The sequence below is a fragment of the Rhodnius prolixus genome, unplaced genomic scaffold (assembly GCF_049639745.1).
Source record: "Rhodnius prolixus isolate KJV_2025 unplaced genomic scaffold, Rpr scaffold_13, whole genome shotgun sequence".
NCBI lineage: Eukaryota > Metazoa > Arthropoda > Insecta > Hemiptera > Reduviidae > Rhodnius > Rhodnius prolixus.
The window spans coordinates 813,347-830,514 of NW_027411583.1; the positions used below are offsets into that span (position 1 = coordinate 813,347).

Genomic DNA, 17,168 nt, shown 5'->3' on the forward strand with positions numbered 1-17,168 from the left:
CACATTAATAAGAGATGAAGAAAGAAAATAAGATGTAATTTCAAACGTATGCTAATAAATATCGTGATTACCAACTGAAGGTTAATAATTACCTTAAATAAAAGTAATAATAATAAGAAAAAATAAATAACAATTATTTAAAATATCACTGAAAGTGATGAAAAAAAGAAGAGGACACTCGCCTGCACGAGTGAATTATCCCCTTAGTCCTTTCAAGTTCCTGCATAGGGGATTGGTAAAAGCAGTATGGGAAAAGCGCACATAGTAATTTTCCGATAAAAATGAAGTACCAATACCAACTATATCATTGTTTATAAGAACTTTTTTTTAGCACTTTTAACTCAGCCGACGTCATTATGAGCTAACGGCAGGCATTGTACTAGTATTATAGACGCAATATCAAAACCTGTGTTAATGATGTACCTAAGCTAGGTACACCTGGACAATATCAGTAGGAAGTTTCAGAAAGATGGTAAACAAGGATCCAAACCTTGTTATATAAACAAAGAGAAGGCTACGAATATGTTGTCACAAAGTCTCGTCAAGCGCATTTCAAACAAGATTTGCTTTAAGTGATTCAAAAATGAAAGAGGCATTGGCTCAGCAGTTAACTTAAAGTAGCGACCAGAAATAGAAGTCCACAGGTTTCGCAAAAGCCTTTGACTCAGTTTATTTCGCTGAGAAATTCATTATTTGCAAAAATGTTACGTCCTTTAGCTTTGAATGCCAATAAAAATTAGGTTCTGAAAATAGAGATTGATTGATTTTACATAAATGGTAATTACCTAATTCACATAAAACCATTTAACACAGTTGTTATAACTTCAGTGCTACTTCAATTTTCCCAGCTCAGCTAATTTCGAATTTAACTCTTATACGTTATTACCTAATTAAAGTTCCACTTAAATAATCATAAGCTAGTTATGAATAAAAAATTGTCTTAGGTTATTCGGACGGGCATATACTAAAGAAACTCCGTCAAGGAAGACTACAAAGTTTCATTTTCAAACATTAAAAAAAAATATATATTTTTTTTAAATACTCATAATGAAAAAAAGTAGAAATACTTTAATTTTTTGAAAATGTGGTTAGGCCCGCAGTGATAGATAGTATCTTTGAATTTATCTGTCGTAGCACGCATTTTAATGTATCCTAAACAGGTTCAGACTTTCCTCCATTATTCAGAGATGGATTAATCTGTTTGCTGTGTAGATAGTACGACCTTACGTTACCATCTCGCACTACACCGGCTGACTGTGCGAGGGAGGTTACATGATGTGTATGTGGGTTATTCCAAATGTTAATTAATCGTATAACATTTTGTAAATATTATTAAATAAAAATTAATGACACTAAATAATTATTTAAGTTTAATTATAAATTTAGTATATGCACAATTCTAAACATTATCGTACACTAAAAGTAAAGGACCCTTAATCAATTACTAGGTTTCATTAACAAGACCGTCAGCAAACTGATTACCACTAATGATAGAAGTCTGAAACCGTTCGGGGATACAATAAACGTACATAGTAATACGGATAAAATAAAAGACACTAAAAATTTATATTCTCTCATTTGAATAAAAACGTTTTTGAAGAAAAAACAAAACAAGAAAAGAAAATTGTTAACAGAATAAACACTACAGGGAAAGTTGGGTTAATGATGACGAGTCCAATTTGGGGTTTTTGACTAAATACTTTTGAAATATTTAACTGGTAAACACAAATATTACTTTAAAGGATTTTTTTTTCATTTGCTAATTCTCATTTACATATAAAAGGTACAAAAATTAAAAATGATGCAAGCTTTTTACTATGTTTTATTCGAATAACATTTTTTTTTTCAAAAGTTTTAGAAAAATATTATTCGATGCTTTTTTTACTGGGAAAAAAGAATAATTAAAATTGATTAAAAATGTCCAACTTATATTAAAGAAGTCATTGCTAATCATAGCTACTTTTTATGTCAGGCAGCATGTTTTTGTGATTTAAACATAAAATTTGGAGCGAATTCTCTTCCAACTTTCTCTTACTTTACTTACTGCACTTTATATGTAATTAACTCTTTTTTAACCTTAAAATTTGTGAAATAAAAAACTAATCCTTTTTCAGTAAAGAGATGTTGCTCAAGATCTAATTATTTAAGTGGCATCTCCGTTTTATCCGAAACTTATTGTTCCTAAACCACCTTGTACACCTATAGCAGACATCAAATTTAAAAGTTCCAAGATTTCCCGATTTTGAACTATAGTGACAACATACCCAAACAAATTAAGTTGTAAAAACCGAGACGCAGTACTTTTGTTACGAAGGAGGAAGAGAAAATAAAAACAAAATCGTGTTATTGATTGGAATAATTACAATAAAAACATTAGACAATGTCTTTTAATAATTATAAATCAAATATAAATAAAATTTATCATAACAAGAAAGGAGTAATTTCATTATTTCATAAACCCTACGATTTAATGAAACCCAATAATTAGAATATAAGGCTATAGAACGAATATCCTAGCACTAATAACTTTCGTCACACTATGGTGAGAACATCAGAGCCTGACAAAAACCACTTAATTGAAAAAAAACAAGCAACTTATCTGGATCTAAAGATGATGGTTAGGTTTTTCTTAGACAAAATAAAACTGAATCATAATAAAACAAAGTTTCATTATTTCATCAACGAGAAAAATTGTTTTTAACATTAATCAAAATTTGTTACTACAAATTCTTACTTATAAATCAATTTCCGAATTATAAAACTAAGGTTAAAAGGTAAGGTTAAAAAAATAAGTAAAAAGTAATAAGCCCCATTCCTCAGTATCAAACCAAATTTAATGGCGATTTTTATAAGAGATAGCAGCGGATTAAGTCACCCAATCTGCTGTAAATAACGAAAACGCGAACACATTGCCTGATATAAAATATTAATGTGACGAGATAGGAAATTAAAATATAATTATATTACGTAATTCTATATGACTAATCACTATTCTAAATGCATAATTGAATAGCATAATAACATCAGATTATCTAGAAAAGAAATTGATAGAAATAATGGATATTTTTTTGAAATCTATATTACGAAGAAATAGATTCAATTACTAAAAAAACAATATTACATTTTTCAATTCATAAAGAATCGATAAGAGATATTTGTATAATATAAACTTATGATAGAGAAACTTATATGTGCTAAAATTATGCATTTAAATTAATTTAAAATATAAATGCTTATAATTAGAGGAAAAGGAGAAGAGTGAAAACCAATTAGAATGCCATTGTACATATTTTTTATCAAGTAGACATACAAAATAATAGAATTTAAATGTGCAAAAAAAATAGTGAATATAATTTGATAATAAAATTAAAAGTTTTCTGTGAGTGATAATTGAAAATAATATGAGTGTAAATAATTATAAATGGTATGTTAATTAATGTAAACAGCAGGATTAGGTAGTCTGTTGTTCGTTACAAGAGAAATGCCTGTCCAAATTCTAAAATAATTAAAAAACGTTTACCCTAGACGTTAATGTTTACAAGAATTAGATAACACAAGATTATACTTCGATAATAACTTAAAAATGTTATTTAGGAAAAAACTTCCAATTCTTTTTTTTTTTTTTGGATTCATTTATTTATTTTTAGAATATCAAAAAACACACAATCATAAATAAAAATAATCCTAATTCCAACGATAGAAATAAAAACAATAAAAGCGCTTTTATATCAAAATTTAGTAATGTTATTATTCATTTAAAACTATAGAAATAATTTAAATAATTGTATACGAAATGTTATTAAAAGATTGATTTAATTAACATTTATTTTTTAAATAAAGCTAAGAAAGCAGATAGAAAGTGCTGGCATTTAAAGCAGGCATTACTAGTATAAAAAGCTTTGAAGATAGATAAGCATTTGTATGTACTTAAAGAAAAATAAAATTATAATAAAGTAGATAAAAGCACTTTATCTTAGATAATGGTCAAAATTATCATAACATTTGGCCAATTTGTTTCAACACGTTTTCATGCAAGAGAAACGACGACTTAAGGAGCTTTAATCAACGATAGTTGACTTTCAATAGGGGGCTAACTAATCTTTGTGAAAAATTTTCAAACCAATATCATTGAAATTTATTTAGTTAAATATAACTAGTAAAACATTACGACGAAAGCGCCACGACAGCCGAGCACTAACAAGAAAGGTCCTGGATTCGATTTATTTTAGAACTTTCAAGGGTCGATTCTAAGGACATTGTGAGCAGTTTTTTTTTTTAAATTTGAAACAGTTCATTAAGATATTGTTTATTAAGCAGAAACTATTCACAGTACACGGATTTATAAGATAAACAGACATAAGGCTTTAGGTCCGTATTTTACCGCTTCTTAGACTACATTAATATGAAATACATCTACAAAAAAGGATTTTTTTAAAAATAGTTTGGGGCAGTCATTAATGAAAATTTAAGAAATAAAAACTGATATGTTAATTTTGCCATATAGTATTGGAAAGAGCAAAAAAAAAAAAAACTAATAAAGCGTTTATGTTGTGAATTTTGTTGAACAAGTAAAAATTACATGCAAACATTTAAATAACATGCAAGTAAAATTGTCCGACAAGTTGTAATTAGTTACAAAAACTTTAAAAAAAAAAAAATACTGTAGCCATTAAGACAATAACAGTCGAGGACAATCTTATAACTTCATAAAATAATTTTAAAAACACAAAATTTAAATATATATATATATAAAACAAAAAAGCCGGAAGCAAACTACTTACGAAGAAGCTTCTGAACTAGAAATGCTGTGTACACTGCCATGTCTAGGGCTGGGCACTTCTTGTGAGCGCTGGAAACCAATAATGCCTGAGCCTGCTCGTCTCCCGTGTACCTCTGCACCAACAGACACTACTAACTACCACTACTACTCTAACCCCCAAAAAAACTACCAAAAGTATTTTACCCGTTTTTTTATAAATCTACATTATTGTCAAATTATTATTTGATATATTTTTTAAAATTTTTTCTGATTAATTTTTTTTTTTTAATCACTGTATAACATCTATCATCGAAATGACTCTGTGCCTTATAAATCAAAATATGCAAGTAAAACTAAAAAACTTATTCTTTGTTTTTTTTCTTTTTAAAGGATCAACAATTTAAACACAAAATTCGATAGATAAACATAGCTGAATATTTAAAAAAACTATTTCATTAAATAAAACAAATTAGAGATAACATCAAAGCATTTTTCATGCCATTACTGCCTAAGTGATTTATTATTCATGTAATGTAATTTTTTTATTCCCTTAAAAAGTGTAATTTCCCTCGTAAAAATTGTTTAAAAAATAAATAAAAGAAAAAAGAACTAAAAAAGTGCAATTGTATAGTTTATCCAAAACAATGTAAATGAAAAAAAAAAAAAATTGGTAAAAAATCATTACACGAACTTGATAGATAAAGATAGAGAATCTTTACTTCTTTATAGTATGAAAGAGAAATCACAACCAATGCCAATTCAACCCACTTCAGGATTCAGGTCCAACAATTAAAAGTATTCATAATAAAGAACCGGTTCCTTACAGAAAATAGTCCCGGATATCAACGGAAAAAAATTATCACAATTTTATTAAAAACGGTCCATACATTGATGATAAATTCGTTTTCGAAGCATTTAACATCTAGCAAAATGATTTCTCCTATTTAATTTTTGATTTAAAATGCATAATTCTCTTTCTCATCCTCACATGCGGTGACACCTATCTCATACAACTTCAATAGTCGATTGCCCAATACCACATTGTACTATTTCTCCATGCTTTTATCCGTGAAATTATGGGCCGCCCTTTATATGATGTCCTTTAAGAAAGGACACAAATGTATCACATTTAAATTCAGCCACCTATTTCTTCATTGTTGTTAATGAAAGGGTATAACCTTCATGAACCTAACCATGAATTTCCGTTGGCGATCCAAAACAAAAAAAACGAAGCATTTGAGAAAGGTGCTATTTTCAAGCTTATACACTTCAACGATATAAAACCAGTATAAAGAAAAGTATTCGAAAAGCAAGTAAATCACTGAAGTACCAAGGAATGTATGTATCAAGACCGAGAATGTTTAAAATTATACTAGAGTGAAAACGCAAAAAGACTATTTAAATTTAACCCATGCCAATTAAAGTACCCTTTTTGCAGTACAATCTTCTGTAATATATTCATCCTTATCTTTTGCAAAGCGCCACGATGTTCCCTTATTTCCAAATATTTCAACAAAACAGACCTCACAAAAAAAAAAGTGAAAGTTTGTATTAAGAGATATCTAATCCTATTTGTATTATTATAACGCAATGCACCTATATTTAAAGTATTTGATTTAAATAAATAAATGCAATTTGGATAAATAATTTTGGATAAACGTTCGTGAAAACTATAAAGCTTTCAACAGTGCAAAAATAAATAATATTATGCATAATACAATTAATTAGAACCATCTATTTAATACAATTTTTCTTTTAGTAATAAACTGTTTTCTTAATTCATAAATCTAATGTAACACCTTATTTTAATTCTAATGGAAAACAATTGTAAAACTATAATAAAAAAGCGCTATTTAAAATTCTAGTTAAGAATAATAATAATGATGATGATAAATTAAACAAGCATGCCACAAGCATTGTATTCATAGTGAGATTAACTAAAGTGACAAACGTAATTGCATAACAACTATGAATACATTCACACTAAATATTATTCTCTTTCCATTATGAAATAATTGATTTTTTCCTTTCATTATTTAATTGTTTTTCTGTACAATTGCAATAAAATTAAAAAAAAAAAATTATATAAGAGACAAAAACAACATCGAAACAATTTTTATAAAACACAAATATGTAGAGAGCAATTGCAACATTCAGCACAACCAAGTGGTCCAACAATAAATAATCTTTTAACAACATTTTTATAGATATATCAGAATTTTGATATAGATTAATATTTAAATATTTTTTTTTTGTATGTGTGTGCGTTATGTTTATAATGTATAGCCATTGTTGATTTGACTTGAGATTACTTATTTTTAACATTTAGAAATCCAATAAAATCAAATACTCGACCTTAAATAGTGACACCTGTCACTGTTGTTTTTAAAAACAATTGTGGAAGCTAAGGTTTGCTTTGCATATCGCAACTTTGCTCACGAGCTAGGCCATCGATTATAAGATGTTGCACTATCAAGATGGAAAAGCTGTTGGCTCTTATGCTACACGCAACGACGCTAGTTTTGTATAACTTCGAGCACAAAATACCCGTAATTAGGTTCCTAACTTATTCATACAATTTGTTTCTTAAATATGAATACTATGAAAATTTCAGAATACCAAATGATGTAACGATCAAATCGGTACTCATGATGTTTGGAGTAACCATATGCTTCCACCAGATATTTTAGTAAATATCTGTTCTTCATAAATAAAACTTCGTTTCCTATGCTTTTTCATTTTTAATTCAGATCTATTAAAAACTTAGGATGTAACAGCCTAAAGTGCCTGAAGGGCGAAAAGTACCAAAATACACGCGATAAAAGATAAAATGATATTCAGAAAAAAATAATATAGAAATTTAATAAATGACCCCTATTATTTCAATTTTGTAGACACTTGCTGCAGTATTGATTTATTCCCACTAAGTCATACAATCTTCTACTGAAAATCGTTGAAAAGAAATAAAAATATTAATTGATTAGAAAATAAGATGAAATGGGTGAAGTAAATGAAAAAAGATGTTTCAATTATGTAAATATTTTCTTAACATTTGAGAGGAAATTTTGTGCTGTTTCGGAGATTTCATATATAGGAAATAATTCTTCTGAGAGATACATTATCCGGTTAACTTCGTCAATATTAAAAGTTGTTAAAAAAAAATTAATCAGACAAAAATAATGTTTTGTAATGTCAACAAATATTATTACGCATCTTTAAAAGAAGTTCATATTCAAGGTATAAATTTTTGGATTTCACCTTTACATTTTACCTTCACATCAGGCTAGAGTTTTACTATATATAGAAATCCTAATGTTTTTTATATATTATTTATATATTAATACTACAAGAACGTTATATGCAATAGCAGCGGTTCATTAAAACTAAGCGAAATTCATATTATAAAGCAATAAGCCAAAACTACTTCAAACTAGATTGCAATTATTTTATTTGCTTACACCAGACTATTTACTTTTTGCTTTTATTTTATTTATTTATTAAAAATATTTAACGAAAAATTTAAATAACTATTCAACTGGCTAAGAGGGGAAATATGTTTTTAAAGTGGTAACAAATAAATAAATAATCATATTAAAAATCTATCTGTCCATTCTAGAATTGGTGTTCACTCTCTCATCCTATAAAAGCAAGGAGATAATAATGTGATGAAAAGAATAGGATTAAGGATTAACTTATGGGATCCATCGAATTTAAAAATTCTGACCAATAATGGTATGTTTTCGGAAGATGTTTAAGTTTTCAATAAAATTTTGTTTAATGATGCTTAATAACGTGTAAAATTGTTCAAACGATTCTGGTTATTAATTTTAATTTAAACTCACGTAAAATGAATTCTGGATATTATTATTATTATTTGAGAAAGCTAAATGAAGGCATTTAGTGAAAGAGCTATCCCTTTATGAAAGTTACATCCAATTATCATGTCAATAACGCATCTTTAAACAAGTTCAAGATTCAAAGACTAATGCTTAAATTTTAAGTTGATTACTAATTAATATTTAGAAAACTAATGATTTTTAGCTTTGTTAAAAAGTACAAACACCTACCGGGATTATTTAATATTATCCATTATTGAATGATATACTTTTTATTTTCATTTTTTATAGTAGCATAATATGGAAAAGTTAAAAATGAATTTGAAACTTATTTTAAAAAATTAATGCAACTAATTGAGAGAAAATTTGATGGATCCAAATATGGATTTTTAATTAATTTGCTTCTAGGAAATAAAAGGCTAAAGGAAAGAATTTTAAATATGGAAAGAGGCGCTAAGGCTGCAGATGTTTTATGATAATCCACCTGTCTCCATCCTGAGAACCCTCCCCGTCACTTGAAACTGAAGAGCCTTGTTTCACAAGATGTCTGATGTCATCTGGAAGCACTTCTTCACTTCGGTGGACAGTGAATGATGATTTACCCTTAGTTCCGAAACCTAACCTACGTTTCCGACCTGCGGCAAGGTTCTTTAATAAAGTGCCTATTATTTTATTTTGTTTAATTTAGTTAAATCTTGAAAAAAAAAAGAAATTACTAATATAATAAAAAAAAAAGAAAGTAAGTATCAATAACTACTGACCACTAAAACAATTTGTAAATTACTGTACTACAGTTGCGTTATGAAAAACTTTCATTTAATGTGTATTGAAAAATATTAATCTCTCAGAAGAAACAATATGCACCGCATTAAAGATTAAAATTTTGATAAAAATTTACGTAATTTATTTTTATTAATTTTTATATTTTATTTTATATTTTCTTTTTAAATTTTGAAAACCACTTGGCATTTTAAAAATATTTATGGAAGGACAGGCAGAAAATTTTTCACATACCAGTAGCTGAAAGTTGTGAGGTAGAACTACTCTTCTTACCAAGTCCTGCAGAAGACTTAGAAGAAGGTGAAACACCACTACCCGATGGGTTTTTTCTTCTAGAACCACTTACTAGTTGTCGTCCTAGAGCTGTATCGCTGAGGCTTCCATCTTTAACAATATTACAAAAGTTACATGAAGTAAATCAAGTAATTTTCAAATGTAAATAGTACAGTAATCTCGCTTTAAAGTAAAACAAAGAGAGAAAAAAAAAAAATTTTGAAGTAACTTAGTTTGTAATTACCAGATATATATTTTTGTAACAGATGAAATATTTTAATAGAATAAAAAGCAAACAAGACGTGATCAATTCAAGATTCATAGTAAAGTTTGTAATCATGCTCACCAGCGCGTTCTTCGGCAGGAACATCAGCATTGGACAAACTTCTAGAAAATGGAGCTCTTTGCGGTTCTGGTTCTCCTACATCTAGAGGTACTGCTTGGGCTCCGTACTCGCTGAACAAAAATAGAGCATCGTGAAAAAAAAGAAGAACAAAACAAGAAGACGATTAAACTGATAAAAAAAAAAATTAAAAAAATCATTTGATAACTAAATTCACTAATTACAATATGGGCAAAAAGTTTAAATCACTAAAAATATTTTAATTTGAACCTTTATTCAGCAATAATCGACGATAGGTGCAACTCCGTTGAAAAAGAAACTCACGAGTTAACCCTAGATTAGAAATGGAGAATGCAGCTCAATAAAATAAATAAAAACTATTTACTTTGCATATCAAATGAGGACCAAAAGTGAGGTGGAGTACTTAATTTTCCTTTTGTTTTTCAACACAGAAGTTCGAGAAAAATAATTAGATAGGAGATTTAGATTTTAGAAACAGTTTTTACTAATTTTGTGGAAAAAAAAACCTTATTAAAATACAATTTATTATTGAAACTTCCAAAACACCAGCACAAGAAAGTAATCCCGCTTATTTTTATTTTAAATTTCGGTGTCTTTAAAGGATTTTACAGCCTAGAATACTGAAATGCTTGCCTTGCAATGAAATTCAAAGTGCCTTCTATCAAATTCAGATTTTTCGATACCACTGCAAAATTTCTGGATCACTAATGGCAATATATCCCGTTTTCTGAACCACTTGTTAGCTTTTTCAAAAACATACGACAAAAAAAACAACAACTAACAAACCAGAGCTTCTAGTAATCTGTGAATTCCCCTTATTATCTCGAATAAATCTACTAGCAGAAGAATTCAAGTTTGTTTATTTGGACAGTATAACCATAGATTTGACGATAAAACATTAATAAAAAATAATGAGCAATACCTGAAACCTTTAGATCCTCTAGGTCTTTCACTTTGTGTGGAAAATGCGCTACTTGTTACGCTGGCCACACTTTCCATATCGCTGTCACAAGGATCCCCTGGTTCTTTATCAGGCGGTGACATATGACGTCGTTCATTTTGAGTTAAATCACTATCTGATAGACCAGTTATATGATGACGGTTCCAACCTAATAAAACATTTATAGTTACATTTAAACAAATTCGTAAAAACCATAAAAGGGGAAATAATTTCATTATATATATATATATATATATATATATATATATATATATATATATATATATATATATATTCTAATATATATATATATATATATATATATAAGAAAGGCAATGGTTATTTTAATGAGAGAGAGAGAGAAATGAATAGTTCAGAAGTAGTTTGAAATGTACATGAAAATAATATAACATGAACACAATAATGAGCAAATATGCCATGATTATTAGTTCCGACATAACATTAATAAAAGAAAATATTAAAAGAATATAATAAATAATTTACTAACCTCTTTGCTGAGGATGCCGCATTCTACTTTTTATATGCTGTGTTCGTTCATCGAATTCCTGTAAAGAAGAAAAATGTAGGAATGTGATGATTATTTAAATGATGGATTACTTTAAGAACTGTAGAATTTTTTCGAATAAATGTCATTAAAACATAATAATTTTTTAGTACTGTCTCTTATTCGATCACCACCTTAAATTAAAAAAAAAGAAGAAAATTAGACCGTAGAATGGATCCATGTCTAAGCAATTTATTAAACGTATTGCCTTACTAATATTTTGTGAATTATCACAATTCCCATCCAAATTGTACAAATTGATAAAATTGGAATTAAATTTTTGTATATTTTGGATTTGTTTTAAATATTTTGGTTTAATATTTTTCATACTTGAACTTAAGTTCTTCAAATATCTTTTCTGAATCAAAGTAGATACAGATTTAAAGGAATTTTTTAAAACTATTAATTGTGAAGGAAGATCAAACAATTTATTAATTGAATGAAAGCTAGAAAATGTTTCATAATCTTCGGAATGGATTGGATCATTAATGAGAATTTGATTAACTTTAAAAATTATTAGAAGTTTTCCTAAAGGATGTCAGAGAGGGAAGGGAATACATTTGATGCTTCTCAACTTGAAATTACCCCCCAAAAAAATCAATACTAATATATAATTTCAATTTTGCTATTACTTACATGTGCCATTCTTTCTCGAAACACATGATGGAAACTATGAGGAATTTGAGGTAATTGTCTCTTTTTTGGTGAAGTAATGGGCGTTGCGGTCGCCGATCGAGAGGCGAACCTTGGCACGTAAGCATGAGACGGCAATACGATCCCGCTTGGAATCCTTTAAAACAATAAGAAACAAAATTAAAATTGAAAGGGCATTAATTAATGACATTAATAATAAAATAATAATAATAGTAATAAAGAAGCACCAGAAGATCGTATGGCTGCAAGGAACTACAAGTCGATTCCGTCAAATGGAACAGTAAATAAGAAGAAGAAGAAGAGCAATTATACTTAGCGTACATCCATTTTAAAAAGGCTTCTGATTCGATTACAAATTCGTAGCTTACAGAGATGCTGAGAATATTGGTGTCACTCGGCGAATATTACGAATTATGTGTGGATGGAAGACCTACGTATTTGTAAAGTAGGAAAGAACGGTCATTCGAATAGTGGTCATCCACATTATATGAGATCCCTCATAGAGAGATTCTCTAAGCCTGATTTCTTTGGCGATTAATCTCTTCTTCCTATTGCTGAAATACTCCTTCTACGGCTACTTATGGAGGAGCTACAAGAGGTTTATAGGAACAGACTATCGCATTTCCTCAAAATGGATGACCTCAAACTATGTGCTAGCAGGAAGGGCTTTTATCAATCTCCAATTTGTTCTGATGCGTTATAGCCATGTGTGAATTTAGCCTATTCAAACGATTATATTGGGAAAGATATTACCCACTCCTACTGAGTTAGACGACGGCAACGAGGAATAGCACCGTCCAACAGCAACATGTAATTCGGGATACTGTTGTCGAAAGAGATACAGCACGCAGGAGTTAAGCGGATATTATTAGATAAGTTTCGCCTTCGGTCTGAACTATGAAGCGTCAACATACAAGATAGCGAATACTTCTAACACACATTTTGATACTACGAGGTCATAAAACAGGTATTTCCGGACAATACTGAAGCCCTGCTTGATTGTACTATTTCCCGTCCTGGGGAGTGAAAATAAAGTAACCAATTCACTTCAAAAAACAAAAACAAAAATCCTAAAAACCATCAGCAATGCCCTTCTTTGATCGATTAATTGATTTTGGGATTAGTTCAAATGCTTTATGTATATCTAATAATAAGATTTCATTAACATTATAACAGTACAAGAAACAAAATATAAAGGAAATTATAAATCTCCCTTACAGAATTCTAGCTTAGGATAATGATTCCTCACAATTTTTACGTTATTATTGTTAGCTAAAACTGTTCTCAAGTTTTACCTGTATTCAGGAGGTGAAAGGCTTCTATGAGGACTTTTTGATCTTGACCTGCAGTGTATACTAGGCGAATCAGTTGGCGCTGCAGAATGAGATCTTTGATTTATTCCAGCCTGAAATTAGACATTAAAGATTGTTTATTTATAATACTAATGCCTATTAAAAGTGAATTTATTCCTTTTGTGGGGAAATGGTGGTGATGTTTTTAATCTTGAACACGAACAAATAGTCAGAGTAACAATTTCAGAACTGAAGAACTATCTACCATAAAATCCGTGCCGCTTTTGGGAAACGCGGATGGTATAGTCATTGCCAATTGGTACTGCTGGTGATCGAAAGAATGCAGCCATGTAATATGTACGACCCAGTAATTGAAAGCAAGACCTGGCGGCGTAGAAACAAAAGGGAGTTATATGCACAGACAAAACCTCTAATAGTAAACACGGATTAATTTAAGTAGAATGAGAATGATCTAAAAATGGACGTGATTCTAGAGACCTAGGTTGTGAAGGTGAGAAGATGTAGCTCAACTAGGATGTTAACCATCGAGTCCACAACTAGATAGGCAGGCAAGACTAGCGGAACTTCTTAAGAAGGCCACGTCCCAAATCACTGGGTTGAAGCGCATAGAAAGAAGTTGAGAGGAACGCGGATTAGGTCTTCGTATTGCTTTAGGATCCCATCTTAGCAACGCATGCACAGTACTCCATTCTTGTAGACGCTTTGGGGACTTGTGTAACATTAGAAATGTGCATCCCCTTTGAAGATTAATATTAATGAATAAATAAGAATTGTATCAACATTGCACAAACCTTTCTATGAGTATCAGTAATTGGATCTCTAAACGACATCACCATGCCTTTCCTTCCTTGGGGTGACATATCTCTTCTTGATTTCCTTTTCTCACTCATTTCTATATCTGGGGGAGGGCTAAAAATGTAACTTTCGGTTATAATAAGTTTTAATAGCGAAGTAATACTCAACATTATCTTCCTGAGTTTTAAAATGAAACGTATAAAAAAAAAAAACTAAAATATACAATACCTATTCGAGCTCCCCACAGAAGATATGGAAGCACCATCTGCCACCCTACGTTCTCTAGAATCATCGAGATCGCTTGGATCAGAATCTGAAAGACGTGAAGTTGTACTTGGAGATAAATGATCTGTTGGTGTCAACGCTAGATCCAAATCTCGTTCTATCTCCATACTCTGCAAAATATTTTTAATATATTTAATAAATGTCAAAATAGTTAAGGAAAAACACGTCAAATAATAGTAATAATGATAGTTATTAAAAAAAAATAAAAGAAAGAAAATAAAAACACTTACATGCGGTACTAACACCTCATCATGAGCGCTGAGGTGAAACCATTCTGGTTCATTATCTAACAGCGCTACACTTAATTCTATAAGTACCTAAAATACAATACAAGCAAAACAATAATACTTCTACAGATGGATACAATTAATAAATATACATTTAAAAAAAAATAACTTTTTATTACCTCGCCTAAAAAATCATTAGCACCATATCTCACATAATCCCAAACAGTAATTTCGACTACTCTTAATTTTAAATCAGCTCTTCGTACTGAAGTATATACAAAACTTTGGTTCCATTTAGGATCATTTGTGTTACCTAAAGTTTTAGTGCGCCTTTTCGACTTTTCACTAAAAGATAAATAAACAAAAAAATAGCTATTTATTTTACAATAAAATAAAATTGTATATGAGAAATCGTTTAATTTTAACTTTACAATAGCATTCTCTCTCCATTTTGTTCAAAAACCATAATTCCATATTTTTAAACTGATATTTATTTAATACAATGAATTATATTGGATTAACTCTTAAATTATATCAAAAATTGTACTAACCTTCGATCGGGTAACAGAAAAAGTTTCGCGTAAGGATTTCTTGGTTGTCCATTGCTACGAGGCATCAGGCCAGCCGCACATACTAGGGTAACAACTAGTTGAAGTGCTCCAGAATCAAACCAAAGTTTAACCTGCAAAAAAAAGAAACAAGTAGAATAAAAATTATAAACAAAATGGAACTTTTTTTATTATTAAACAACATTATTATTATTTTTTTTTTTTTTTTTGACAAAATGGAATTCTTTCCGTCGGCAAACTAGGTAAACAGCCATCTTAATTTCCCAAGTTTAACATTTCTTATCAGGCCTACTCTCGACAAAATTCGTTCAACTTCTAAATGGATTTCATTTTTCAATCGTTCCCACTGTTAACCACGTATTAATATGAAATTTTGTTCTGTTGTACACTTTGTTTTTCTCAATTATAAGCTATAGTTATTTTGTGCACAGATCTATAAATGTAGAAGATATAAAGGGTTGAAAATGTTTTGGGTCATGAAATTCTGTAAAATTATGGCCGTTCTGTATCTCCCACTGTGAACCACGTATTGGTATGGAATTTTGTTCTCTTATACACTTTGTTTTTCTCAATTATAAGCTATAGTTATTTTGTGCACAGATCTATAAATGTAGAAGATATAAAGGGTTGAAAATTTTTTGGGTCATGAAATTCTGTAAAATTATGGCCGTTCTATATCTCCCACTTTGAACCACGTATTCGTATAAAATTTTGTTCTCTTGTACACTTTGTTTTTCTCAATTATAAGCTATAGTTATTTTGTGCACAGATCTATAAATGTAGAAGATATAAAGGGTTGAAAATTTTTTGGGTCATGAAATTCTGTAAAATTATGGCCGTTCTATATCTCCCACTGTGAACCACGTATTGGTATGGAATTTTGTTCTCTTATACACTTTGTTTTTCTCAATTATAAACTATAGTTATTTTGTGCACAGATCTATAAATGTAGAAGATATAAAGGGTTGAAAATTTTTTGGGTCATGAAATTCTGTAAAATTATGGCCGTTCTATATCTCCCACTTTGAACCACGTATTCGTATAAAATTTTGTTCTCTTGTACACTTTGTTTTTCTCAATTATAAGCTATAGTTATTTTGTGCACAGATCTATAAATGTAGAAGATATAAAGGGTTGAAAATGTTTTGGGTCATGAAATTCTGTAAAATTATGGCCGTTCTGTATCTCCCACTGTGAACCACGTATTGGTATGGAATTTTGTTCTCTTATACACTTTGTTTTTCTCAATTATAAACTATAGTTATTTTGTGCACAGATCTATAAATGTAGAAGATATAAAGGGTTGAAAATTTTTTGGGTCATGAAATTCTGTAAAATTATGGCCGTTCTATATCTCCCACTTTGAACCACGTATTCGTATAAAATTTTGTTCTCTTGTACACTTTGTTTTTCTCAATTATAAGCTATAGTTATTTTGTGCACAGATCTATAAATGTAGAAGATATAAAGGGTTGCAAATTTTTTGGGTCATGAAATTCTGTAAAATTATGGCCGTTCTATATCACCCACTGTGGACCTCGTATTGGTATGGAATTTTGTTCTCTTATACACTTTGTTTTTCTCAATTATAAGCTATAGTTATTTTGTGCACAGATCTATAAATGTAGAAGATATAAAGGGTTGAAAATTTTGTGGGTCATGAAATTCTGTAAAATTATGGCCGTTCTGTATCTCCCACTGTGAACCACGTATTGGTATGGAATTTTGTTCTCTTATACACTTTGTTTTTCTCAATTATAAGCTATAGTTATTTTGTGCACAGATCTATAAATGTAGAAGATATAAAG

General features: G+C 29.4%; 1 protein-coding gene across 19 annotated transcripts in view; it reads right to left on the minus strand.

The window, feature by feature from the left end:
• Positions 1-17,168, minus strand: part of Rim (Rab3 interacting molecule) — a 103,236-nt gene that overhangs the window by 11,673 nt on the left and 74,395 nt on the right. For 12 of the 19 annotated variants that reach the window (XM_074115736.1, XM_074115742.1, XM_074115746.1 and 9 more), the window contains 12 exons: positions 15,343-15,473; positions 14,971-15,136; positions 14,795-14,881; positions 14,508-14,674; positions 14,276-14,393; positions 13,467-13,576; positions 12,154-12,307; positions 11,461-11,518; positions 10,935-11,121; positions 9,995-10,104; positions 9,610-9,759; positions 9,080-9,230 (listed from right to left, as the gene is read on the minus strand). In XM_074115736.1, coding sequence (XP_073971837.1) covers positions 9,080-9,230; positions 9,610-9,759; positions 9,995-10,104; positions 10,935-11,121; positions 11,461-11,518; positions 12,154-12,307; positions 13,467-13,576; positions 14,276-14,393; positions 14,508-14,674; positions 14,795-14,881; positions 14,971-15,136; positions 15,343-15,473 — 1,589 coding nt within the window. Of the gene's footprint in view, positions 1-3; positions 744-4,781; positions 4,894-4,995; positions 7,703-9,079; positions 9,231-9,609; positions 9,760-9,994; positions 10,105-10,934; positions 11,122-11,460; positions 11,519-12,153; positions 12,308-13,466; positions 13,577-14,275; positions 14,394-14,507; positions 14,675-14,794; positions 14,882-14,970; positions 15,137-15,342; positions 15,474-17,168 lie in introns of those variants that run through there. The other 7 variants (XM_074115750.1, XM_074115744.1, XM_074115741.1 and 4 more) reach the window with 7 other exon arrangements.